The sequence below is a fragment of the Enhydra lutris genome, unplaced genomic scaffold (genome assembly GCF_002288905.1).
Source record: "Enhydra lutris kenyoni isolate GAN:26980312 unplaced genomic scaffold, ASM228890v2 scaffoldscaffold15, whole genome shotgun sequence".
NCBI lineage: Eukaryota > Metazoa > Chordata > Mammalia > Carnivora > Mustelidae > Enhydra > Enhydra lutris.
Genome location: NW_019154099.1, coordinates 51037664 through 51063904, shown reverse-complemented (window position 1 = coordinate 51063904; position 26241 = coordinate 51037664). Strand labels below are relative to the sequence as shown.

The 26241-nt window shown below is 48.5% G+C and overlaps 1 protein-coding gene across 1 annotated transcript in view; it reads left to right on the top strand.

Moving 5' to 3' along the window:
- Positions 1–5494: 5494 nt before the first annotated feature.
- The window catches only part of LOC111146980 (serine/threonine kinase 24), a 114311-nt gene continuing 93564 nt past the window's right edge, over positions 5495–26241 (top strand). Inside the window, exon 1 of the mRNA XM_022502786.1 lies at positions 5495–5609. Coding sequence (XP_022358494.1) covers positions 5568–5609 — 42 coding nt within the window. The 5' untranslated portion in view covers positions 5495–5567. The remainder of the gene's footprint in view (positions 5610–26241) is intronic.

Sequence of the window (26241 nt, the reverse complement as noted above, 5' to 3'; positions counted from 1 at the left end):
CAGGAAGCTTGGATTTCCATCATGGAGCTAAAATTTCCCTTTTGCGGTTATAAAGGGTTGAACTAGGTTTCCATTACTTGTTTAAAGAGGACTGACTAATAGTATCACTGACTAATAGCCTCATAGGAAACGAAATAAAACTGGGCTGGAAAATCGAGGTATGAAACTACATCCTTTTTTTCAGTGAATCCTTGATGATAGGGTTGTGTCAGGTCGATATTTTCCTGAGGATTCTGAGCATAGCTGGCTATGTGCAACCAATGCCTACAACTCCCAGGCACATTTTACCTTCGGGTGCTTTATACAATGTTCCTTAAGCACATAATTCCCTAGATCTCCTTGAAGTGAAAATTAAAATTGCTTTCTACAATTTGTCTTCCTTGTCAGAAAATAGGGCCAAGGGCTTTTAAGAGGGGAGCTGCAGTTCTGAGAGTGTGGGATGGATGACATCACCCTTCTGGGGATGATTTCATTTATGCCCTTTCTGGACACGTCTGAAAGCAAACCCAGCCTCGGCAGGGAGGGAAATCTACACACTTGATGAGTCTTTGTGTACTGAGTCTTTATGAGCTGATTGGCAGGGTCAAGTGTCCACTGTGCAGAGGGTGACAAGCTCTGTTAATTGGCTTTTTGCCAGGCAGAATTGCACATGAGAATTTGTGTAGTGAGCCTGTTCTAACGTACCCTGCTAAACAGCCTTAACTTCCCTGGTGTGAGCCCCGAGAACATGCCAGAAACAGAACAAAAAGCCCCTTCCTCTTGCGGGCTCAGCTTCCAACCAGCCTGGTAAATTTCACCTCCAAGCCCAGTGATACTCAGGGCGATGAGACACTGGAGAGAAAGAAAGACTTTATTAAAGTGTAACCTTTTGGCTGAAATGAGTATTTATGACTTTTGAAATACTCCCTGGAAAATATTCTGAACTCTTTTCTGGCACATTCTGCCACATATTTCAGATGATTTCTTCTAATTGGAAATGCTTTACCAAGCAAATACGTGCTTCTCCTCCCTGCCTCTCTGCTCTGTGTTGTCCGACGGCTGGAGATTAATGCTCTAGTTTCTCCATGGGAAGAAGTTCAGGGACTACGCCCACGGAAATATGAAGCAATGCCTATTAGCATAAATGTGAAATGTGACGTGTGTGGAATGGTGGAGAGAGGAGAAAGGAAGCTCCCGCTCCTGGAGTGGAGCCTGGAGGAACCAGATAAAGCAGGTGGCCAGAACCGCATGTGCAGGGAAAGGGCTGGGTTCAGGGCTGACAAGGCGCCCCACCCCCAGTCCTATGTTGAAGTCTTAACCATCAGCATTTGTGCACGTGACTGCAGTGGCAGACAAGGTCTTTAAAGTGGTGATTAAGTTAAAATGAAGTCCTGAGGGCCAGCCTTAATCAAATCTAGCAGGTGTCCTGATAGAAAGAAATCCGGGCACATGCATATGTACACGCACGATGTGGAGACACAGGGAAAAGGCCAAGGAGATAAGGCTCAGCAGAATGGACCTCGCTGACACCCTGATCTTGGACGTCCAGCCTCCATCACTGTGAAGAAAAACGTTCCTGTTTAGCCGCCCACCCACGGTACTCTTTCATGGCAGCCCCGGGAGACAAATGCGGGGTACGACCCCAAACTGAACTAGAGTCATGTTGCTCTGAGAGCTTGATCTCCGAGCCCCACGCCCACCGAATGAAATTTCCTTTGCACCACCGTAGCCAGATCTCTTCCCCGGGGCCCTAGCATATATTTCCTCGTGGTCACGTCATACCAATCTTAATAATCTGTCTTCCGCTTTTTGTGTCTTCACCTGCTGAACATGTGTAGGAATTTGTCAAGCCTTCTGTTAGTTACTTCTCTGAGCAACTCAAATTTCTCTCTTTAAAGTTCACCATCTAAGTCCCTTTCTTGAATCCGTAAATTTAAATTGCTAATGTGCTACTTGTCTAGCTGCTCTTTATAAAGTGGCATTTGGGGGTGTTTATCTTTTCAACCCAGAAGGAGAAGTGAAGGGACTGATTGTTGAATTCTTGTTTTCCGCTGCGCTCTTGGGGCCCTGCTGGGACGACTCACCGGCTTAGGGGGAGCTGATAGCCAAGGGCTCTGTATTCTGAAGGGCCCTATATAGGGTCCTGGAAATGTCCTTTGTGGTCCTGAATATGTGTCAGAGCACAATTCATTGCCCAATTGTTATCCTTAAGTCAACACAAAAGACAAAGAGGGCCAGGGGATGAAAATAATTCCATGGGCTAGTATCTCCATGGAGACCAGCAAATGCATAATCTCTATGGAGACCCTCAAAATCTCTCCTTGTGAAATTATAATAGTATATGATCTCTTGTAATTATATGTGGAGGGTGGAGAGGAAGTGACAAGAGGAAGAGGATGAGAGGATAATCCTCTTCTTTCCTTAGTGGAAATTAGAGCTGTTGCAACTCTAAATTTAATCAACTGCTCTACAGTAAAATTCTGAAGTTAGGATTCTGGGAGGTCGTTTCTCTAGGATGGGAGGAGAGGTACGTGAGGAGTGCCAGTGTTTATGGACCCAACACTAAACCAGATGTCTGACTTGTAGTTGGCATTTGAAAAATGTGTTAATGGATGAACGGAGGCAATAAGCAATTGGGCGGGATTTCATCAGGGGCTCAGGCTGTGTCAATCATCTGCTCTGTTGAAACAAAGGGAGAGGGCCGCTGCCCTGGGGATACTGGGTAATGTCTGTATATGACTGAGTGCGACCATGAACTCCTATTTTGTGTCTTCTCTTTCAAGGAGAATTGTGCTCAGTGGTATAAATATAGTCAAAGGAGGAAATGAAGTTCTGTCATAGTGAGGAGGTAAACAGGGAAAATAACAGGGAAAATCAGTAAGGAAAGAGGCCAGCTAATGAATGCAAGTCACTGTTTCCAGATAAGTTGTATCCTATTATAATCTACATGTTCTTAGCCTCCCTAGCTTCTGGATATGAAGTGGGACTCTGGTTACTTTTTATACAAGATTAAGGTCCAAGGCCTCCCCTCCCAACACCCCTCATCCTCCCATGGCTTATTTGTCGGAAAAAAGCTCATGCAATGTGGGCTCCATGAATTTCCAATGATAATGCCTCCGAGCAGTGTCCAAACATTTCTGTCCACTTGTCCTGTTTCTTCCTCCTTATGTGGCTGCCCTGTTACTGCCCCTGACTGCTAACGCCAGAGAGTTTTAGCACGATGGTCTCTACTGGCTGAGTACAGACTGGAAAAAATCAGCTTTAATTCCAGGGATAGCCACTGCTCAATCTTGGTATATATACTTCCGGGATTTTCTCTGGTTATGCATCACAGACATATAACATTATAGATATGTAAGTGATATATTCAAATATAAGTTCATATATAGGAAGCAGTTTGAGCTCAGCCTATACATTTGTTTTGCACAGTGTCTTCTTCCTTGACAGCCTATAACGAAAATGTTTCCATGTTACTAGATATTGTAATATATCATTTTTAATGACTACATAGTACCTACTGTATAAATACACCATCATTTACTTAACAATCTCTTAAATTTTTAATCTGTTCCTAGTTTTCCCACAATTGTAGCTATCCTTGCCCTGCATCTTTTTGTATCCATTTCTGGGCTTGTCTTGGTTCTAACTTTAGGCCATGTTACTTAAGGAGGCTTTCTGGGTGGAAGATTACAAACCTTTTAAAGATGCATCTCTTGCTTGTTCGCTGATCCTCTCTTTATGTCCCCATTTATTGAGTACATGAAACTTACACAGGATGGTGAACTCTCAGGTATCCGGGTTCATGCTTTTCTTAACTTTGTATTTGCCACATTCTCTTCCCAGTCCTTGCGGGAGGCAGGGCTTCCTGACTGAGTGATCCCATAAAGATAATCTGAAGGTATCCATCCTGGACTTTGAGGAAGAAGATGCACGTTTCCAAAGGGAAAGTGGGGATTATTTTTAGCACTCCAGTCCTCTTCGGATCCAGCGCACCTCAGGGAGCAATTCCCAGGATACCGCGACCCCTCGGAGTATGAACACCCCTTTCGTCGCTCGCTGGAGGACTTAGAGTTTCCTCCAATTGTTTAGGATCTCCGGGGGACTCCCAGGCAGCACGAGTGACTGCCTGGTCCCCACAAACTGAGGTGCAGGACATCAGCTCGTGGCCGCCACTGTCCCCTTCAAGTAAAATACTTTCCGGAGCTTCTTTCCTCTGTTGTTGGAGAAGAGGTGACTAAAAAGTAGAGGCAGGACTGGTCCCCAGAGGGGACTTGGAGCTTTTGAGGCGGCCGAAAAGAGAGGCCGAGAGAGGGCCGAGGATAAGTCTAGACACGGTTTCCTTCCATTGTCTTCCCTTCCTCCTTGCCCCCTCCACCCCCCCCCCTTTTTCCCTTTCTTCTGGGTGGACGCTGCCGCCTGGGTCTGGGGCTCGGAGATGGTGGGGTGCAGCCTCCTCACTTCTTCGTTAAGTTTCAGCCTTCAAGTGGGGCTGCTTTCAAGCAGCAGAAACACTGAGCTGAGCCTGAACAGCTCCCGACCTCTCCCCTCCCGGCTTCCTCCTAGGGTGGGTGGGGAACTTCACCCAGAAGCCGAAGAAGCTCCGCCCTGGTAGTTGGGAACTGGCCACGGACCGGGGACCCTCTGGGCATTCTCCCTCCCGAGGTCCCCTTGCCCTAGCCTCTGTCCTCGGGGAGGTCTCCCGGAGCCCGTTTCCCTGGGGGCAGACGGAGCGGGGTGGGCTTGCTTGGACCAGGAAGAGGATGGCAGAGTTCAGACTTGGCGCTCCCCGCTCCCTCGCCGCCCGGCCCCCCTGCGCGCGGGACTCCGGCCGAGAGCGCGGGGGAAGTGGGGGGCGGCGAGACTAAGGGGGGGGGTTGGGCACGCTGCCAACCCCAGGTACGACTCAGTCCCCTCCTCCCCTCGCCCGGCGCATGGGCTGAGGCCCCCTCCCTGCACTCGTACGCCGGCCGCCTCCCGGCTCCGCTCCGCCGGCTGGCAGCGAGAGGCTGCCCGCGGGAGGCGCTCGGACCCCCGCCAGGACCCCCGCCCGCCCGGCAGGCTGCGGCGCAGGCGGCTGCGGCCTAGGGCGCCGGGCGGCCGCGAGCCTCCTCCCCCTCCCGGAAGCGCGGGGCGGGGTCCCCGGCCGGGCCGCGGGGGCGGGCGCGGGGGCCGGGCCGGGGCGGGGCGCGGCTGGGCTCGGCGCTCGCGGGCTCCGCGGGCTGTGCGCGCCCACCCGCTCCTGGCGGCCAGCGCGCGCGGGCCAAGGCCGCCAGGCTCCAGCCCAGCAGAAGCGGCGGCGGCGGCGGCAGCGGCAGCTCGCGGCGAGTCCCCGCGCCCCTCTCGCAGCCCCTCCCCGGCGCGGTGCATGGAGACGCGGCCCGCCGCCCGCAGCTGAACCCGCCGCCCCGCCCGGGACCCGCCGGGGCTGGGGTGGCCTCAGACTCCGGCCGGCCCCCGCCGAAGCCGGACTCGGGCTTGGCCGGCCGCCCCCGCCGCCCCGGGGCTGCGCGCGGCCCGCGGGCCTCGTCGCCCGCGCGGATCGCCGCGGCCCGGCCGTCCCGTCCCAGGAAGTGGCCGTCCTGGCCGCCATGGCTCACTCCCCGGTGCAGTCGGGCCTGCCAGGCATGCAGGTAAGCAGGAGCAGGGCCGCGAGCGGAGGGAGGGGATGCGCGGCCCGGGGCGGAAGCGGGGAACTTGGCGGTGTAAACACGGCCCCCCCCCCTCACGCTGCCCCTTCCGGGGTCGCGCCGGCCTGAAGCGCGGCGCTCCAGCCCCCAGGGCGCCCCTGCCCCGCGCCGCGGCCCGGGGCTCGGGGACCGGGGTTGGGGGTGGGCACAGGGATGTGGGGGGCCGCGGCCTGGAGGCGCCCTCGCGGGCCGGGGGCCGCGGGGGTCTGGCAGGGATGTGGGGGAGCGGGCCGCCTCGCCCTCCCCGCCGCCCTCTCCGCACGACGCCTTCCGAGCTGCAGGCCCGGCGCCCGCCAGGTCCCCGGGAGAAGTGATGGGGGGAAATGCCCTTGGAGGCCCCGACCGGGTCTCTGGGCCCTGCGTGCAGGCGGGGGGTGGCGGAGGCCCCGTTCCCCGCGAGCAGGAGATAAAGTTGAGAGGCCGGAGGGGAGCCCCGGGCGCGCCCCGACTCGTCCTGGGCCCGGCCGGGCGGAGGAGGCAGGGCGGGGTGAGGGAAGGTGTAACCGCCAGCCCCCACTCCCAGCGCATTTGCTGCGCGCCTTTCCTTCTGGTGCCAACTGAGGGGAAAGTGCGAGCGTGTAAACCTTCTGGAAGGAGGAATCAGTCGGACAGCATGTACTCCAGTGTCCCGAGCCGACGCTGACCCGCCCGATCTCGGGACACTGGGTTTTCACTTGGACTCTTGATTGGATCCAGACGAGTTCCTTCCCTATAAACCTCTCGGTTGATACTTTGTGGCATCTTGGCTTAACCAGTGATTTGGCGGAGGGCGGGGGGTGTGTTGGGGTTGAATTTCAAATGTGCCTGCTAGCATTAGAGTTTTTTCGCCTTTGGGGACTGTTTTTAGCCCTTTGGAAAACAAAACTACTTGGCCCTGGTTAATTTGTCATATTTGTAAGCGCACAAATGGTGGCAAAATAGGAAATGGGATTGAAATCTCATGATACAGTGGGAGTATGTCTTTAAAGTTTTGTTCTCCCGGTTTAGTTGAGCTAGTGAACATAAAGAGCTTTAAAAAAACAACCACGGTATCCAAGTGGACTTATTTGTTATTTTACATACATCCGCCGGCCCATTTTTTTCGTCTTCCCTTGCTCTTTAGGGCTGAGAAGTGCAGTGTTTGGGCCTGGCATCTTAAGGGCTGAGGCTTGAATCTGACCGGTCTTCCCGTGGCAGGTCATCCGGCCCACCCCACCCCACCTTTTTTTTTTTTAACCTTAAAAAGAAAGCTGGATTTCATTGTTCAGGTTTGAAATCTATAAAAATAGGAACACAAAACTATCAGATTTTTATCCTGAGGGTTTTTTTTTTAAATAAAGGAATAACAGTCAAAATTAGTATCTTGAGTGTACTTGAAGAAAACTGCCCTTGAATCTCATTTAAAGAGCTTTTAAACTCAACACTCATTTAAAACCTAAGCTTCTGCAGACTGTTAGGTAAAAATCAGATGTGGTTTCTTGGTATTAAAGTTCCTGCTTCGCTTTGGTTTGAATGGAGAGGCAGAAAGGCACGGTGAACTGGGTGAAAATGATTCCTGAGCCCTAGAGCAAGAAGAAGCTCTTGAGTTGAACAACTTTTTTTTTTTCTTTTTTTTTATCAGTTATTTCCTTTAGACTGACATCTACCGTGTTAATCAGGTTGTAATCTAGTACGGATGCCTCACTTAAAGTTTACGGTGGAGTGTAAGGCCTTTGTGGAAAGTGAATCAGTTTGAGGCGGTACTTAGAGCCCCGTTGGCTGGTGCCCTGAAGACGGTATCAGGTGGTCTCCAGGTGGTGGTGTCTGCTCTCAACGTTTTCTGTCCTCACTTTTTTTTTTTCCCCCTCAAGTGGATGGGCGGAAATCTTGGAAAGAGGATGTAAATTTACATTTCAAGGGAACTGTTTTTGTTTGGTTGAGACCTCCAGATTTTCAGCTGTCATAGGTTAGGGGCAGGGAGCTGTAAAAGGTGGCTTTCAGCACTCCTGTCTTTAAGTCCATCTACAAACTGTAATTGTGTTTAGTGTGCCATTTGGGGAAGAACATTCCTTTCCTCTCCCTTCTCCCAAGAAGAAAAACAACAGGCACATTTATTTTTCTCCTTTGAATTAGCAGTTGTTACCAGTCCGGTAGCCTTCCTCAAATTTATGGGTTAAATTAAATGAAAGTCACACCTGCTTTTGACTGTTCTCTAGGATAAAGCAAGAGACGCCGCTAATCCTTCTGTGTCCTGTCCTGATACTTCCAATCACTCCCCCCCCTTTTTTTGTTCCCCTCTCATCTTCTGAACAGGGCTTATAAAGAGTTGGGGTAAAAATTTCAGAAAGACAGCAGAGTGAATTCAGGTGGCCTGAATTTAAGTATCAGAGATACTTAAGTAAGCCTGAAAGGACATTTTCATATAAACACCATCTTTTCGTTGTCTTGCAAATCATTTTTATGCCTCTAGACTTTTATTGGTGCCTCTGGAGGTATGGGTGTTATTTATGCTGTCTTCTGGATGTGAAAGCCAACAGAGACTAATTGAACTGACCAAGGAGAGGGAGTATATGAGCTGGGAAGTGTGTGATTTGAAACCAGAACTTTTACTGTCTCCCAGACTGTGCTTCTGCTCATCATGGTGTACTGTTGCTTTTAATATAACTTTTGCAAACATTAAAGGTTTTTTAAATTCCACTTTGGGTTTGCCGAAGAACTATGCTAAATGAGGAATACAAGATTGATACTTTATTTGACCAGGAACTATTATTGAACATTTATATGCCAGGTAGAGGACTGTATATCCGAATGAGTTAATATTTGTAATAAATGTGTAATGAAGGTTGCCAGGGGCCTTTCCTTTTTTACCTCCCACATCCCAGTTTCCTATTAACATAGGGGAGAAAATAAAAAATCATGAACTGAATGTAGTAACTACAAATAGACTTATAGAAATTAGGTTGATTTGGGGATGTATGTACTCCGTGTCCTTGAACATTTGTTGTTTCAATCAGTTTAATTCAGATTTGAAGAAAAGCTTCAGTTGGTGGTGGGAACACTGGCCAGCTTTTAGTTTGCTTAAGTTGTAATTTAAGAATTAGGTTTCGGTTTATAAGTTTCTCTTGCAGATTTTTGTTGGTCACGTCTCAGCTTCCAAGCTTTTTTGGTTTGTGACCCGCGTAAAAAGTACATTTTATATCAAGATCTGAAACAGAAGTTTTAAGAGACAGCCCTGACCCTCACTACTTGTGATGTCCTGCTTTTGTGTGATGTCTTTTATTTAAAAAAGAAAGAAAGAAAGAAAGGAAGAAAGAAAGAAAAGCTGGTTGCAGCATTAAATTGATTTCACAGCTGACTGGTTTGATCCAAGTCTGAAAAATACTGAATTTGGTATGTCCCATGTGTGGGACAGCTGAGTTACTTAGCATGTTTTGAGGATGTCGTTAATTTAGTATATTTCCCTATTTGAAAGTACAAGAGGGTTTAGAGGAATAGCTGGGAAACTTAGTTTCTACTTGGTGAGCCATCCTGTCCCCCTCTCTCCCTCTCTATTCTCCTTGATTGGAGAGACTAACCTTTGCTGAGAATGTCACTTTAGGTGGGGATTACGAGAGGAGCGTTGAACAGCCTGGTTTGGACATGTTGGGAGCTTTCCTCAAGTGCTCTTGCTTGCCCTGGGGAAACCTGTGTACCCTTAAAAATATGGGAAATGAAGGAAAACAGAAGGACAGCTGCATTTAATTGTGGCTTCAGTGCTCTTGGATTTTTTTTTTTTGTTTGTTTGTGTTGCATTGCCATCGTTTTTTTTTTCCTGTTTCCATGGAAGAGGCCTCTCCATGTTCAGCCTGTTGCCATCTGCGCTCTGGGGAAAGGTTGGCATGTCGCGGGGCGTGGACGTGCCCGGGATTTGGGAGATTGAGGTTCTGAAGACACCTTGAGCGAAATGCTTTAGTGTGGAATGGGGTCTGGGGTCTGAGGATGTTGGACGAGATGGGGAGCCTCTGCGGAGTGTGGTGCCAGGACCTGTGAGGGGTGGGTGGGGACCTCGGCGGGCCACGTGCCCAGGAAGTCAGCAGCCTAGCGAGGGCTGTGATCTGGGCGGTCACCCGACACAGGGGTTGGAAAGCAGGTTCACGGGGACTAGCCTGGACCCCAGAGCTGGAGGGGCAGCCGGGGCTGGGGAAGGGGGCCTGCGCTCCGGCTGGGGTAGGGAAGCACTGAGTGTCAGGAACTTTAGGAGTCCTGCTTAGCTGCTGTAGGTGGAAGGAGTAGGATCCTGGGGCTGGCTGGCTGCCACTTGGAAGGCAGTGAGAGGAACCCCAGGCTGGTGAGAGTCGGGACAGACAAAACCAAGTGGTTGGAGGTTCAAGTGCCAGCAGGATAGCCACGGTGGACTTTTTTCTTTTTCAAGATTTTTGATTTTCAAGTGATCTCCACCCAACATGGAGCTCCGAGATCCACTCACAGCCTTGAGATCAAGAGTTCATGCTCCACCGACTGAGCCAAGCCAGGGGCCTGCCCCTCAGGGTGGAGCTTTTAGCAGATTGACTTCAAACCTTGGTAATTTTGAACTCTCAGTGAACATTGAACACTCTTCTTCTTCTTTTTTTTTTTAATACGATCTCCCATCTCCCTGGCTTTTGACGCTTTTTTGCTGTTCTATGCTAAGAGTAATAAGGAAAGTAAAGGCACAGTTTTCTGTTACTGTTAGTTGCCTAAGTCTGTTTTTTTTTTTTTTTTTTTATTTGACAGGCTAAGTATGTTTTCTTAAATACCCATTTAAATATAACTTGAAGGAGTGTAGGACATTTTGGTTGTAATCCCAGCTATGGGAACGGTCCTCGTAGGATTTCACATAGAACCAAATGACCTTCAAGTCGAAATTGGTCAGGTTAGATTTTTCTAGGCTGCCGACATAGCATGGTGTCCCCTCAGGGTAGTTAGGGGCAGGTGGCAGCCATCCTTGCTTTCTCCTTCCTGCGTGTGATGTAACTTCACGGTCCTCTTCCCGCTGTTCTCATGTGTAGAGCGGAGCTCGCCCACTTCGTGCCCGTGGAAGGGTATTTCTAGGACCTTGGTACGAGACGCAGTGTGAGGAGTCACTGCAGAAATGAGCCTGTTGGCAGCTGCTGCTTCTTCCTGGAGTCTTTTTTAAGGTGCGCTGAGGCCAGGGTCAAGGAGTCAGAGGATCTCTGGAGAAACATGCCACTTGGCACTTCGTTGGGAGCCATCTCCCAGTGATTCAGAGTTGCCTGCTTGGGAATTCCATACCTGCAGGAAACGGGCCACACCAAGCCAGCCCTTCTGTGGCTTTTTTTTTTATGTTTCAGCTCAGCATTGTTATCGTTCAGGGAACCTTGGAACCTTGTAGCCGGAGGGAGTGCAGGAAATAGAGGTTGCACCATTATCCCTGTGTGTCTGTTTAGGGTCATCTGGTGTCCTTGGACCAGTCATTTCCCATAATTCACATTTTTGCAGTACAGTATGTTTAAAAAAAAAACTCCTAGGGCCCAGTGCTTTGGGGAAAATTAAAAAAAAAAAAAAAACATGGCTAACATAACACCTGGCTATGGAGTGAGTATGGAGTTTTCCTTTTTTTAAAAAATTTTATTTATTTGACAGAGATGCAGCAAGACCAAGCAGGGGGAGTGGGAGAGGGAGAAGCAGGCTTCCTGCCGAGCAGGGAGCCCCATGTGGGACTCGATCCCAGGACCCTGGGATCATGACCTGACCCGAAGGCAGATGCTTAACGACGGCGCCTGGGTCGCTCAGTGGTTAGAGTATGGAGTTTCCGAAACCCAAATGGCTCCCTGATTTCCAAGATTCAGATTAAAAAAAATAAAATAAAATAAAATAAATGTACCTTTGCTTGCTACAAGGTATACAAACACCCCAGATTGTGGATTACAAAGGCACTGTATGTGCATACCCCTGGGGACAGCATTGTTGACTTTAGAGACCTTCCATTATGTTTTCTTAAGGGTTGTTAGGTTTTCTTGAGGGTCACGGTCAGTACAGGGAACCTTATCTGAACAGCGCCCGCTGGTATCTGAATAAATCGTGGGAACATTCTGAGTTTTATATTAATGCTTACGAAATATGTAGCGGGTGTTTATCTTCCTATTATTTTAAGCCTCTTCCTATTTTTAAAAAGATTTTTTAAAAGGCCCTGAGACTTGAAACGCCCATATAGGTCCAGATTCTTTGTTTTAATTATCTAGGATTTTTGCTTAGTTTTTATTTAAAAGGTTGAGCATAAAGAGTCATATGGCCTTACAAGGTTTGTTTGGAAGGATAGCCGTGACTTGCCCCTTGCCTCCCATGTCCTCCTCCCCAAAGGCAGCCCCCTTTGATCTCTGTTAGCTAATTATTATTTCTACTTTATTTATAAAGAACATTTAAAAAATTGCTGCTGCTTTTTTCCTAGTTTAGGGCAGGATCTTTGTGTGGACTTTGGACTCTGAAGAAGAGGCTTTCCTTCTTGGCTGCCTCGGGCACAGGTCCCTCTCTTCCCTCTCCCCGGCATAGTCTCCTTGTGACTTTGGTGACATGCTAGCCCAGCCCTTTACCAAACCAGGATAACTTTTCAAATCTTCTCTGAAAGTTTTTTTTAAAATAATGTAATTGCCTTAGTTTGGGCTGCTGTGACAACGTCCCGTACAGAGAATGGGTAGCTTAAACACCAAACGTTGATTCCTCACAGTTCTGGAGCCTGGCGAGATGGAGGCTCTGGAAGATTCTCTGTCTGCTGAGGGTAGCTCTTCCTGGGTCATGGACGGTCTGTTCCATGGCAGAAGGGTGTGGGAGCCCTCTACGTTCTCTAAGGACATTTGTCCCAATCCCAAGGGCTCCACTTTCATGATCTAATCACAGGCCCCACCTCCCAATACCAATCCCAGAGGGGACTGGGTCTCAACGAGGGAATTTGGGGAGGACACAAGACGTTCAGTCTGTGGCAGTATTTATAACTTACTCAGCCAAAGCTCGCAGAAGTTATTGAAATGTTTTCCGAAGTTCAGGTCGAGCAGACAGGTGTCCCCTTTTTGGAGACATCTTCCTGTGAGCCTTCTGAGCCGCTCCCGAGTGGACTGGTGGTCGTCTGCCCTTAGCAGTCTGCTCACGGCCTCTGTCACCTTTTGCGCTCAAACGTGGGACTCCTCGTGCTGCCCTGGACCACCTCTTTTTCTGTGTCTCCTGTCATTGTATGTCTGGGTTCACACCGTTGTGTTGGCGAGGCGTATCTTGCAGTGCCTTCCTGTGACTAAGGTACATGGGAGATAGATTCTTTGAGGTCATAGATAATCTGAACATTTCTTTTCCTCTCAATTAATGTTTTGGCATGGGCTATAGGCACAGGGTGGAAACTATTTTCCTCCAAGATTTTGAAGGCATTTCTCTGTGTTTGAGCCTTCGTTGTCACCGGTCAAGTCTGCAGTGCCACGCCAGTACAGGATTCTGCGTGTGTGAGTTGTTTTGTTCTTCCTGAACCTAATAGGATCTGAGTTTTTTCTTTTTGAGCTCGGTTTTCACAATAACTTGTCATGATGCGGGTCTTTTTTTTGTGACAGGTACTCAGTAAGCCCTTATAATCGGGCAGCTCAGGTCTTTTCTGTGGTCTCCCTCTCTTAAATTATTATTTGGATGTTGGACCTTCCATTGAGGACTGGTCCTCAAAGAGTTTTATCCTTTTAAACCTGTTTGCTCTCTCTTTGTCTTGCTTACTTGGCTTTCTGGAAGACTCTTAGTTTTTTCTTCTAGCTCTTCTAATGAGTGTTTCTGCTCTAATTTTTTAAATTCTAAGAGGTCTTTTTTGGTTCTCTGAATGTTCTTTCATTATTTCAGTTGAAATATTTGCTCTTATCCCCCTGGGTATGTTAATTGCAGTTATGTTTCCTTCCTCCAGAATAGATTCTCTTCCTCCAAGGCCCTTTGTCCCCTCTTGTTGGTCATGGTCTTTATTTCTAATGCTAGAGGCCACCCTTGAATGTCCGCTCCTCTTTAAGAGTGGGGGACAACCCTGCTGGTCGGAAATCTGAGCCCTTGACTGGAGCTTTGTGAACCTCAGTGATACCGGGTGCTTCTCCCAGATGGGAGAGGTGACGACTGGCTGATGTCGGTTTCTTTCAGCCTTTTATACATTTCCCCTTCCTGGGGAAGCTTCTGACCTGCTCTGGTCTGGACCCCTTGTTGTCCACACTGGTGCTCCCCCCCGCTGCTCTCTCCTCCCATCTGCGACCTGAAGCCGGATGTGCACCAAGCGCTGGAGGGAGGGGAAGGACTGAGTGTGGGTGCCCCGTTATTTAACTCCCGCCTCTGTCCTCCTCCAGGAGCCCTCAGCTTCCTTTCTAGGAACTGTGATTTCAGTAGTTGCCCTGATTGGGAAAGCTGTGAGCGGGAAGGCCACTGGGGTGTCTAACCACTTGGTTAAGACTTTCCATCCTTATTTTAGATGCAGCCGGTTCCTGAGTTCTGCGGATTCAGGCTGCAAATGGGCTTGGCTCGCGCTCTCTCCATCTCCAGTTTAGCCTGTCCTCCCCCTCCCTCCCCCATGTTTCTTCCCACTCCTGGAATTTCATTGCTTTTGGTCTTTTCTCCCCTCCTGGCAGGCAGAGGTTTAACCTTAGAGAACTCCCTTTGTTCTGGTTTGTTGGGATTTCAGGATTGTCCAGAGTAGGTTACGCTCAGCCTTCTGCCTGGATGCCCCTGCTTCAGCGGGTACAGAATAGAATGAGTACACTTTGAATTCCAAGGTCAGGTCTCCAGGTGCCCGAGCCCGAGCCCGGTGAAGGGCTCCTCAGACCCTCGTTCCCTTCAGGAGATGGTGCCTTCTCTTTTCTCTCTGTTAGTCAGCGACCATATAAATCCATGCCTGTTTTTTACATATCTCCATCAGTGACCTCCACTTTCGTAACTTGAGCTGAGAACCTGTTTTTCTCCATTCTGTGTCTCATTTGCTAGTCTCAAGGTCATGTGGGCACAGAACCATTTCTTGAAGCCTCATAATATCTCTTTGGAGAAACGTCTTCTTCAGTTGATGTATGTTTTGGGGGCTCAGCCCCGGCCTGGAATGGACTGTGTGCTTCTGGAGGTGGGGAGCCTGGAGCAGCGTCAGCCCTAGCCACTGGCTCTGTGGTGGTCAGTGCAGGACCCGGGCGCAGGTGCACAGCAGCTGTCTGATAGCTCGCCACGGTGTTCAGGCGGACACGTGGCGGAGCCAGTTGGCCGTGTGTCAGGGGGTTGCATGCTGTGGACGGAAGCCCGTGGCGTGGGGGTCTCTGCAAGTCCCATGCCGTGCGCAGCCTTGTGTGCAGCCTCAGCATGTATGATCCCACGGCTCAGGTGTGTATCTAAGCAGGTAAGGTTGCTCTTGTGGGATAGGACCTTAAACTGATATCCTACTTAGGAGCAAAGTACTTTTTGGGGGGGGGGAGTAGAAACTTGCAGTAATAAATCATTGAGTGAAAGTGAAAGATCATCCTGAATTTGGGGGGCAAGGTTGTGGTTAACAGTTATTTTAGGTACTGTTTCGTAGGATAACTTTGAAGTTCCATGCAGTGTGGTTACAGTTGCTAAATTGCTACCTGAACTCGGGGTAAACTGAGAGCCAGCTGAGGAAAGGCATTGTTTGAACATTCTGGGAGCTTCCTTGTGTTTGATGCACTTTCATTGTGCCCAATGTTTCTCAAGAGGTATCTTGAAAAGAGAAGAATTATGTTAAGTACAAAGAGTTACTCACTTCCTTAGCCGTTCCTCGTGGTAGGCGGGTTTTCTTTTTCCTTCTGCTCCTCTGTGTTACCAGAATAGATAAGTGGGAGAAGTAAAGGTGCCTTTCGCTTTGCTGAGTTGAGAAAATAAATATTTGTTGCTTGTAGTGGAGGGAAGCCTTGAAGGAGTAGGACAAACTTTTATTACATTCTTCCCAAGGGGAGGGTGCTGGTGGGCTGCTTCTGCCCTTAGGCAGTCCTCGAGGCTTATGCCTAGGTGGAGGGGCTCTTACACCCATTTTACAGGTGGGAAAACAGAGGCTTAGGAAGTTTAACAAGGCCCCTCAGCTAGAGAACAGCCCTGTTGGGGTGAGAGCTCTGACATCGGGTGCCAGCATTGGCTGTGCTTTCCCTCACATCAGAATGCCTCCCACCAAGCCTTTCAGGTCCTGCCCTTGCCCCGTCCTGCCACATGGGATCCTGTGTCCCTAAGGGTCACAGTGTGCTTCCAGCCTCTGTGAAACCAGCCCAGTAGGAGATGGTATTTTGGGCACTTGTATTCCCACTTTTTTTTTTTTTTTTTTTTTTTTTTTTTTACTTTTAAATATTTTGTTCCTGCTCTGGTATTATTTTTAAGTGGCTTCCCAAAATGTGTGATTGTGGCTGTGGCGGGTGGTGACTTGGACATTAAGATGTTTTCCCCATTTCTGGTCCCCAGTCCCTCTACTGAGCCCTTGGCCTTCCCCTCCAGTGGGATTGGGGCCTTCGGGGGCCTCTTACTGCCTTTCCGTTGTTGCCAGAATAGCTGAAGAAGGTACCCATAGTCAGACCAGTGGTTTCGAAGTTTTAGCATTTCTCCTCATCACCTGGAGGGCTTCATGAACTGTAGACTGCTAGGCTGTCCGTCTGGGATGGACACTAACAAGTTCTCCAGCTGTGTGTCTGCCTCAGGGACCACAATTTGAAAACCATTAAACTGGAGAATTAAAAATCCTTAAATCCCTGTTGCTGGCCACTGTGGGACACTCTAGCGATGCCCCATCTGAAAGCTCAATGGAAAATCAATGCTTGGGGTGCCCGGCTGGCTCCGTCAGTAGAGCATGCAGCTCAGCTCTTTTTTGGGGTTTCACCACTTCAGATTTTCATTTTTTCTTATTTATTTATTTATTTATTTATAACATAAATTCAAGTTGGTTAACATACAGTGCGGCGTTGTTTTCAGGAGTAGAATTTAGTGATTCATCAGCGTGTGTAACACCGAGTGCTCGTTACATCATGCGCCCTCCTTACTGCCCATTTAGCTCATCTCCCCTCCCCGCTCCCCTCCAGCAACCCTCAGCTTGTTCCCCGTACTTAAGAGTCTCTTATGGTTTGCCTCCCTCTGTTTTTATCTTATTTTAGTTTTCCTTCCCTTCTCTACGTCCGTGTGTTTTGTTTCTTAAATTCCACATGTGAGTGAAATCGTACGGTGTTTGTCTTTCTCTGACTTCCCTTAACATAATACCCTCTAGTTCCCTCTGTGTTGTTGCAGATGGCAAGCGTTCATTCTTTTTGATCCCTCAGTAATATTCCATTGTGTTTACACGCCACATCTTCTTTATCCTTTCATCAGTTGGTGGACGTATGGGTGGGTTTTTTCCATAATTTGTCTGTTGTTGCTAGTGAGAGCTTGCAACTCTTGATCTTGGGGTCATGAGTTCGAGCCCCACATTGGGTGTAGAGGAGGCTTAAAAAGAAAATCTTAAAAAAAAAAAAAAGACAATCAATTCTTGAGACTTATGACTTACATTTCAGAAGACTGACTTTGGAACCATGGGTATAACTTCGGGAATTGACTGGGCTTCTTTGAGACTTGTTAGAGCCTTAACTATTTTAGCAGGTATCATAAATCTGTTGGGAAATAAAGGAAGATGTGTGTTCTGTATCTTTTTGACGTCAGAACCTTAGGTTGTAAGGACTGCATCTCTTAGAATTAGCATTCCACGGTTCTTTTGGGAAACACCAAATCAGAACAGAAGTCCTGAACGTGATCATTTTCCATAGGGTTGTGAGGATGACTTAACTCTCCCAACTCATTCCCTGCTTAGGGAGCCTTTGGTTGCTTGTGACCAGATAGCTTGTACTGCTTTTCAGTCCTTCTCGCTGGTCAGCTCTCCGCTCCTCCTGCCTCCCGGAACCTGCTCATCTGGCAGGATATCCCTTGCTGGGGCGGGGGGATAGCTATGAAATGAATGGGTTCTCTTTGGGCAAAATTGATTTTCTTTTCTTGCACTTGTTCTGTTTGACACTGAAGATATACATATATGTGTGAACTGGGAAAAATACTCCAGGCCAGTAGACTTTGTTATGTTTGGGATCTCAGAGGTTTTATGCTTTTATGTATAAATAGTTGATTTGATTTTAATTTGAAAAATAATCTGTATTTCTATATTAGCAGTCTTTTATTAGAGTTTACTGTGATTAGCTAAACTTCAGCCTTATCTGACTTGCTTATTTGAGGGTGGTTTTGGGGGGAAGGAAGAAGTCTTGATTTTTTATTTTTAAGTCTGTTGTAATTTTTCAGAGCTTTTTTATTTTCTATTTTTATTTTTATTTTTTTTTAAAGATTTTATTCATTTATTTGACAGACAGAGATCACAATTAGGCAGGGAGGCAGGCAGAGAGAGAGAGGAGGAAGCAGGCTCCCTGCCGAGCAGAGAGCCCGATGCGGGACTTGATCCCAGGATTCTGGGATCATGACCTGAGCCCAAGGCAGAGGCTTTAACCCACTGAGCCACCCAGGCGCCCCACAGAGCTTTTTTTAAATATTTTTTTTGTCCAATATAGGGTAAATGGTGTATTAAACGGATTTAGGAGATGGACTGTGTCAGGAAGGGCAGTTTCGAGGTTTGGGCTCCTCTCTTCCATTAGTCAGTGACGACTCTGGGGTCTTTCTAAAAACAGAGTTTGTGTCATTTAGAGGGCTTCCCTCCCGTGTTTTCTCCTTCAAGAAACGGTGAGGTGCTGCTGTGAAGTGAAACTGGGTGCGTTTCCTGACCTCACTGTCCTCACACGGGCTGCTTGAATTTGTCCCCAACGCGGGCATGCGTGGTGGTGGTGGTACTCTCCTGTCACGCTCCCAGTTGGAGAGCCACAGCCCGGGGTGTGACCAGAGGTATCGTGGGACAGAATTCCTTCTCTGCTTAGGCTTGAAGCGGGGTCATGTTTTCAAGTGATCCCCTAGTTTAGAACAGTTTTGAGTTGAAAAGCAGTTTTGTCAAGGATCTGCTTGATCCCTCCCTTTGGATGGATTACTGTGTATGTGGAGCAGAGGTTTCTAAGCCCACCCTGATTGTAAATGTAAATGTCTGTGCTTACATATGTGTGGGCATATACAGGATGTTAATTTCTTCCCTCTTCATTGTGATGTGTCAGTAAGTAGCCTTTAAAAACCCTCCTAGTTAGAAGTAGTTTTTCCTCTTTGTAGTTCCAAAAAGAATAAAGTTTCTGTTTTCTTTTTATCTCCAAAAGGAACAAACCCCTCAACATCCTGAAAAACAGAACGGAAAGTTACTTAAAGTGATAAAATACTGATGAATGGCTAAATTCTGCTTCTGAAACCAGGATTACACTCTGTGTTAATACACTTGAATTTATTTTTATTTTTTTTTTAAAGATTTTATTTATTTATTTGACAGATCACAAGTAGGCAGAGAGGCAGGCAGAGAGAGAGGAAGGGAAGCAGGCTCCCTGCTGAGCAGAGAGCCCGATGCGGGACTCGATCCCAGGACCCCGAGATCATGACCTGAGCCGAAGGCAGCGGCTTAACCCACTGAGCCACCCAGGCACCCAATACACTTGAATTTAAATAAAAATTTGGAGAAGGAGATATAAAAAATGATGAAATATTCTAAGCCCCTTTAAAGTGGTAAAATTCTCCATATTTTTCTACATGGTTTGTTGCACCGGTTCCTTCTTCGTAGGTTAGCCATAGCGATCAAGGCTGGTTTTGAAATTCCGTGAAAGAGATTCTTCCCTGTGTCCTTTTGTGTCAGGGTCAAGAGGCTCTTGGAAGACCGGAGTGAGGGCTTCACTTGCTTACCTGCTGTCGTGTGCGAGCGCCCCCTCCCAGTCCGGCCATAGCGCCTGCATGTAGTCTATTAAAAAGTTATGTGAAATGGGGGGTTGAAGATAGGTACAGAAATGGGAACCCATTTCTGTGAACACATACTCTATCCCCCATTAAATTATTTCTAAAGAGGGGCGCGTGGGTGGCTCAGTGGGTTAAAGCCTCTGCCTTCAGCTGGGGTCATGATCCCAGGATCCTGGGATCGAGCCCCGCATCAGGCTCTCTGCTCAGCAGGGAGCCTGCTTCCTCTCTCTCTGCCTGCCTCTCTGCCTACTTGTGATTTTTGTCTGTCAAATAAATACATAAAATCTTTAAAAAAAAATTATTTCTAAAGGAAAGCATGTATGGTCCCAGTACTTGAGTAAAGCTGTTTATGACTTTGCTTATTTTCCAGTCGTCTCTGTATGTACGTACAGATCTGTAAGAAATTGCACTCATACACAGGTGCTTCTTTTGTATTTTCCATCCAGAAAGGATCACAGGTATTGTCCCCCATTTCCACATTTTTTTAAAAAGAGATTTTATTCATTTATTTGCCAGAGAGAGAACACAAACAGGGAGTGGGAGAGGGAGAAGCAGGCGTCCAGCCAAGCAAGGAGCCCAATGCGGGGCTCGATCCCAGGACCCTGAGACCATGACCTGAGCCGAAGACAGACACCCAATGACCTAGCCACCCAGGCACCCCACCGCATGGTTTGTTTTAAGGTCTTGACTGACTTACCCTTGCCTCCGTCATGTCATGTAAGCCACACCTCTTCCTTGGGACTCAGAGCTCTGGTCGGAAGCACTATCCTTTTCACCTCTGCTGGTTGGACAGAGTAACCTTGCCACTTTGTCTTGCTTTTGGAGAAAGAAACAGTAATTCATCACTGTTACTGTTGTTCATGAGTCTTTGTGGTTAATTGTTTTGCTTACATGGATAAGCTATAGACCGCTCACCCAGTGGGATGGCAGATGGATGCTGGGCTCCGCTTCCCCTGCTGAGTTGTGTCCCAAACAGAGGACGCTATGCGTGGACTGGGCGCACGTATGCGTGTGTGTTTGTGTGTGTGTGTGAGCACCTGCACACATGCGCACGGGCCGGTGTAAGCGGTAACTCAATGGCAGAACCTCTCTCCTTTCTGGGCCTCCTCTAGTTAGTCAGGGAAGCCACCCCTTGGGCCCCGAGGAGGATGAACAGCAGCAGGAAGTCTGCCGGGCTGTACTGTGTTCTTCTTAATTGTTCTTCAGGTGAACACTTTATCTATGTGATAAGTATTCTAGCTTTTTTTTTTTTAAATGATTTTATTTATTTGTCAGAGAGAGTGAGAGTGCACAAGCAGGGGGAGTAGCAGAGGGAGAGGGAGAGGCAGGCTTCCTGCTGAGCAGGGACCCCCCCCCACCCCCCCGCCAAGGTCTGGATCCCAGGATCCCAGAATCCCAGGACCCCCGGGATCATGACCTGAGCTGAAGGCAGATGCTTAACCGACTGAGCCACCCAGGTGCCCCAGTATTCTAGTTGTAGAATAGCTTTTCTATTGTGTGTATTTCTTTTCAGTCTTTTGCTTTAATGAAAAGTTGTAGGTAGCTGGGAAACTGGCAGGACTGTGAGAGGTGCAAATAATTGTGAGTTGAGATTACTGCTCCGAATGAACCTTCACGCCCGAACAGGACCAGCCTGCTCTTAGCAGTTTCAGAGTACGTACCAGAGGCCTTGTATCCACGGCTCTTCCTGTGCATGGTGCATACGGGAGCGAGGGACTGTGGGCCTCCACGGTGCGGGTGTGGAGGGCGGGCTGCCTCGCTGGCTGCATGTGGGGGGGGGGCGGGGGGGCGCCACGGGCTGAGTTTCCGCACCAAGACTGGGAATCGACCCCCATACCTTCACGGCGTCCTGCCGGCTGGTTTCAGATCAGCGTCAATCTTTCCTCCAAAGGAGTTAGGAAAAACTTGTTTTCTTAGAGACTTGGGGGTTTTGGAACCTTGAATAAGGGACATGGACCTGTAACGACCGACTTTCTACCATACATACGTTTTCCTGCATACAGAAATTTGAGAACTAGAAGGCAGTGATCGGAGAATCTAGCATTACGGAGTTCCGCTGGAACCTGTTGGCCTTTTCTCTTCATTCAAATTTAAAAACTTTTCTTTATTGTACAATTGATCATCCTTATTTGTTTAGCTCTTGTGAGCGCAGACACAGAAATGAGTGTTGTTGGATAGATGCGCAATTACTGAGGGGGAGGAAGTGTTGTCAGACCCTGTGGCTCAAGGTCTTTGCTATTTATAGCTGAAACACGGCAAGTGTCGACTGGCCTCTTGGCTTGTGGTATTGCATAGAACAGAAACATTTATAAGGGCTATATTAATATTTTGATTATAATTTAGTGCCAGGATCCTACCACTGTTACCGTTTGTCGCAAGTAGAAGCAAAATTTCTCATGTGTCAGAGAGAAAGTTTAAAATATGGACATTGCCCCAGTGCGTGTCAAATTTGGTTTGTAAGTTTGTCAGAAGTCCGGCATGTTTTCATCTAGAAATGAGTTTAGAAATGGTGGTTAAGTTGTGAGGCTAGGCTAGAAAAGCCTCACCGACCTACAATTTAAGGGTCACGTTCCTGGTTCCGGAGGCAGGAAGCCAGTTGGTGTAAGAGGGCTGGGGGAGAAGGAAGCGTTTTCTTTCCTTTTCTTGGTCTAGGGCTGGCCCCGGGCAGCATTGCTGAGCTCAGGGGGCTCTGGCAGGTTGCTGGCCCTCACCGTCATCCCCAGTCCCTGTCTTCTCCACCCGTGGAGGCCTTCTTGATACCGTGGCTCTGGTGTGAGGCTTCTTGACCACATCCGTGGCAGCAGGTTTCAGTCATTCCCAGTTAAAATTCTGACTCCTTCTTTTAAAGCCAATTTTAGCTACATTTGGAAAAGCCTCTCTGCTAGTTGATGTATAAGTAGTAGCCGTTGATTCCAGGAAGAAAGTGTGTTGCTCTGAATAAATACCTAAAATGCAGAGTATCAGGCAGTGAAAGGTTGAAGGCCTGTGTAGGAGAGAGTGTCTGTGCCACGCCCCGTGCCTGCTGCTGCTGGAATCTGGAAGGCAGATGCCAAGCCCTGTCTTCAGGGGGCAGGTGTCCTGATAGCAGGGGCACGTGTGTGAGCCCGGGTCGGTGGGACGAGGGCAGCTGCAGGAGTGTAAGGCACAGAGGTAGCATAGAGGAGACAGTAATGAAATACCAGAGGTGGCACTTTGGAAATCGATCAAGAAAATGATGCCTGAGCTCTGTTCTAGAAGATTTTTTAAAGGCAAAAAGAATCTAGACAGATTAGAGTGTTCAAAATCGTAAGAGGTTTTTTTTTTTTTTCCTCTAAAATAGCATGAAGTTTGGAAAAGTGCAGGGAATTCAGTTTTGTTCGACATGAAAGGGAAAGGAAGGAGAACAAGAGACAGGAATTGAAGAGGTCATCAGGGACCGGATCCTAAAGGACCATGCTGAGTGGTCTGGGCTGCAGCCTATTAGGTAAAGCAGAATTCCCAGGAAAGTTTGCAGCTGCAGACGGAGACCAGGTTTGGATTTTAACAGTTTGCCTGGTGCCTGGGCTAGGAGACCCTTGCCACCCTGGGTGTGCCACTAGGCGGACTGGACTGGGGCATCAGTGGCTGGGTAGGGAGAAGGAGAGGGATTCCAGAGGGTAGGTGGAATGGGCTGGATTTGGTAGGGGTGGCAGTGGAGGGAGAGAGGGGGTCTGAGGGGAGCCTCTAGGGTTCTGGCTTGGGCGTGTGGGCGAATGAATGGAGGGGCCACTGAGATGATCGGCCTGTGGAGGCGAGGTAGGAGATCTGTGTCTATTTCAGATTCTGGAATGTAGGTGGAGGGAAGAATAGGTGGTTTCCCATCTGGGTCTGGAGCTTGGGGGAAGGGTCCGGATGAGGAGGGACGGAAGCTGGGACTTACTAATAAGTAGGTCATCAGTGGTGGTTAGCAGTACAGGCGTGAGCACGGTGAAGAGGGTGTTGAAAAGCCAGGAGCCCAGGTCGGATCTTGCTTCCGGGCGCCTGGACGTTCCGCCTGCCTGCTCTTCCCTGTGAGCCGTGCTCGGAGCTCTGCCAGCCCCGCAGCAGGGCATTGAGGTCTGAGGCCCCAGGGCGGAGGGGTGGGTGTTAGTCTGTTCCCTGGGGGCAGGGTTCACAAGCTGATTGTCCTGCTCCTAGTCTCTTGGGCGGCAGGGTGTTTCTTCTGACACACGTTTTATTACGTTAAATCCTGTGCCAGAACTCCAAGTACCTAGTCCTCAAAATATGCTGACTTTTGACCCCGAATCTCTCATGGGTGGTTTACTGGATGTGACTGCTGAAGTGGATCAGAAAGCAGCTTTCCAGTGAGCTGGAGAGCAGAATTTAATGAGGACGTTCAGACATTTTGGTCTGGTTACACCTGCAGAGATCGGTGTGGAAGCCTCTAGATTAACTCGACCAAGTGAGGTTTCGTTTAGCTCAGAAGGTTGAAGCGGAGGTCCCTGCTGAGCTCCTGACTGCACGCGGTCCAACCGGGAGGAAGTCAGGAAGAAGGAAGGCAGTGATGGGGTGGGTCGTGTTGGGCGATGGCGCTGTTACAGTCATTTTCTTCAGTGTGTGCACATGTGAAGCATGCCAAAGCACTGGTTTTTGACAAGAAATGGATTTTGGAGTTGTATCTTGTTGGTTTACTTCCAGTTACTCTCCAAGAAGCAGGATGTTTTAAATAACTTGGGGGCCTGGAGAGGACTGTTCCTAAAACTTGGGGTAGATGGGAGCTGCTGCGTTTGCGTCACTGGTTTTGCCAGAGCTAATTTCCGTACTTGGAGTGGAAGGGCCCGTTGTGCTTGGTAAAGAACTGTGGGTGTCCCGGGTCTTGGGGCGATGTGGGCTCTCTGGGGGCGGTACCTGGAGCAATGAGGATACTCCTGTTCACAACAGAATTGAGCAGAGGGTACGCGGACTTCTGTATATTCTCACCCCCCTGCCCCGCCCCTGTCAGTAACCCGCCCCTGATTATATTGGTTTTGATCGATGAACTTACATCAATGCCTCATTATCATCCGAAGTCCGTGGTTTGTGTCACGTGGTTCACCCCTGTCCCACACTCTGTCGGTTTTAACAAATATGTGAGGACATGTGTCCACCCTTACAGTGTGCAGAAGAGTCTCACTGCCCAGAAAATCAGTGAGGGTATTTTAAAAACATGTCCTTTTGGTTCTACTGGAATATTTTTTTACCTGTACACCATTTTTCCTCCCATTTTTTTACTCTCTGACTTGACCAGAGTAGTTTCTCTTGGTGCAGGGGAGCCTGGTTGCCCTTGGTCTCCGTCCTTATGAAAGCTGTGTGCACTTGGGGTTCTTGGGGTGCACATATCCCAAATGATGTCTTGAGAAGTTAGTGGCTCTTGGCAGCCATCCAGGAACCAGACGAGGGAGGATTTTTTTTAAATGATCAGGTTTTTTTTTTTTTTTTTTTTTTTTAAGATTTTATTTGATAGCGAGGCAGCAAGAGAGGGAACACAAGCACAAGCAGGGGGAGTGGGAGAGGGTATGAGCAAGGAGCCTGAGGCAGGGCTCGATCCCAGGATCCCGGGGCCATGACCCGAGCCAGACACCCAATGACTGAGCCACCCAGGCGCCCTGCAAGGGAAGGTTCTAGTAGGGCCTCCCACCACAGCTCGTCGTTGGCTCCCTGCTCCTCTAGTTCTGATACTGGCGGAGTTGAAAAGCGTGTATCTGCACTGAACGCGGGGGAGCCTTGTACCTCCTCTGAGTAGCTCTCCTTTTCGTTTAGATCTCTAAAATTTCTGTCTTCCCGTCCTTTCCCAGCTGGGTCAAGGGGAAGGGGAAGGAGAAGGCGATTTCGCCCCAGAGTTGAAATAGGTGCTCTTAGGCTTCAGAGCCCCCCAACTCCACCGACTTCTGCCTGTGCTGAGGCCCCGCGGAGCTGCCCCACACTGTTGACCTGGCCTTAGCATCTCTCATGTGTCTGACACCAGTTTGGTCCTTCGGGTCTGAACCCTTTCCTATAACCCAGCTCCTGTGGAAGGCTGTTGGGAATTGTAAGGAGGGAAAAATTAACTGCATGTGGTTTCCCCCTCCAATCCCCCTAGAGTAACGTAAAGATTCCATTAAAAAAACAAGCTATTACAAATTTTAATTTAAAATATTACAGAAGTAAACATAACTAACTGTAAAAAAAAAAAAAAACAGTACAGAATTGTATGGTTTTATCCCCCGGGGTAACTAATGTTGAGGGTAAGGATTCTGTGTTTGCCTTAATTGCAAAGGGTTGTTCACTCTTCTACATTGAGAACTGAAGGAGAAGGCTGGGAATTCCATTTATTTTTTCCTCCTTATCACAGCAATTCTATCGGAAATGTCACCAACCTCTAACCAAGACCCCTTAAGCCATCCAGTTTCTGCCAGCACTTAAGTGCTTTCCGTACTCCTGATGAGACATGATACTCATTCTTCAACCAACACAGATTGACTGGATGTCTGCCGTGTTTCAAGGACCCTGCTAAAGGCCGGGGAAGTAGATGAGGTTTGCCTGCTGTCCTTAATGCTCTCGCCGCCCGTTGCCTGCAGACATTCATTCCGGCAGCCCAACAAGCGCCCGGAGTACAGGGTGATACTAATCAAAGTGGATGAAAAGAAAGGAGCCTTCCTGGAGGAGGTGGCATTTGAGCATACATCTAAGTAGTTCTTTAAGGTGCTAGCATTCCAGGCAGATAGGATCTTGTCATGGAATTGGCTGTAATTTGGGATAACTGGTGTAGATCAGTTAGGTTAATGTTTTTCCTTCCTACCTGAGA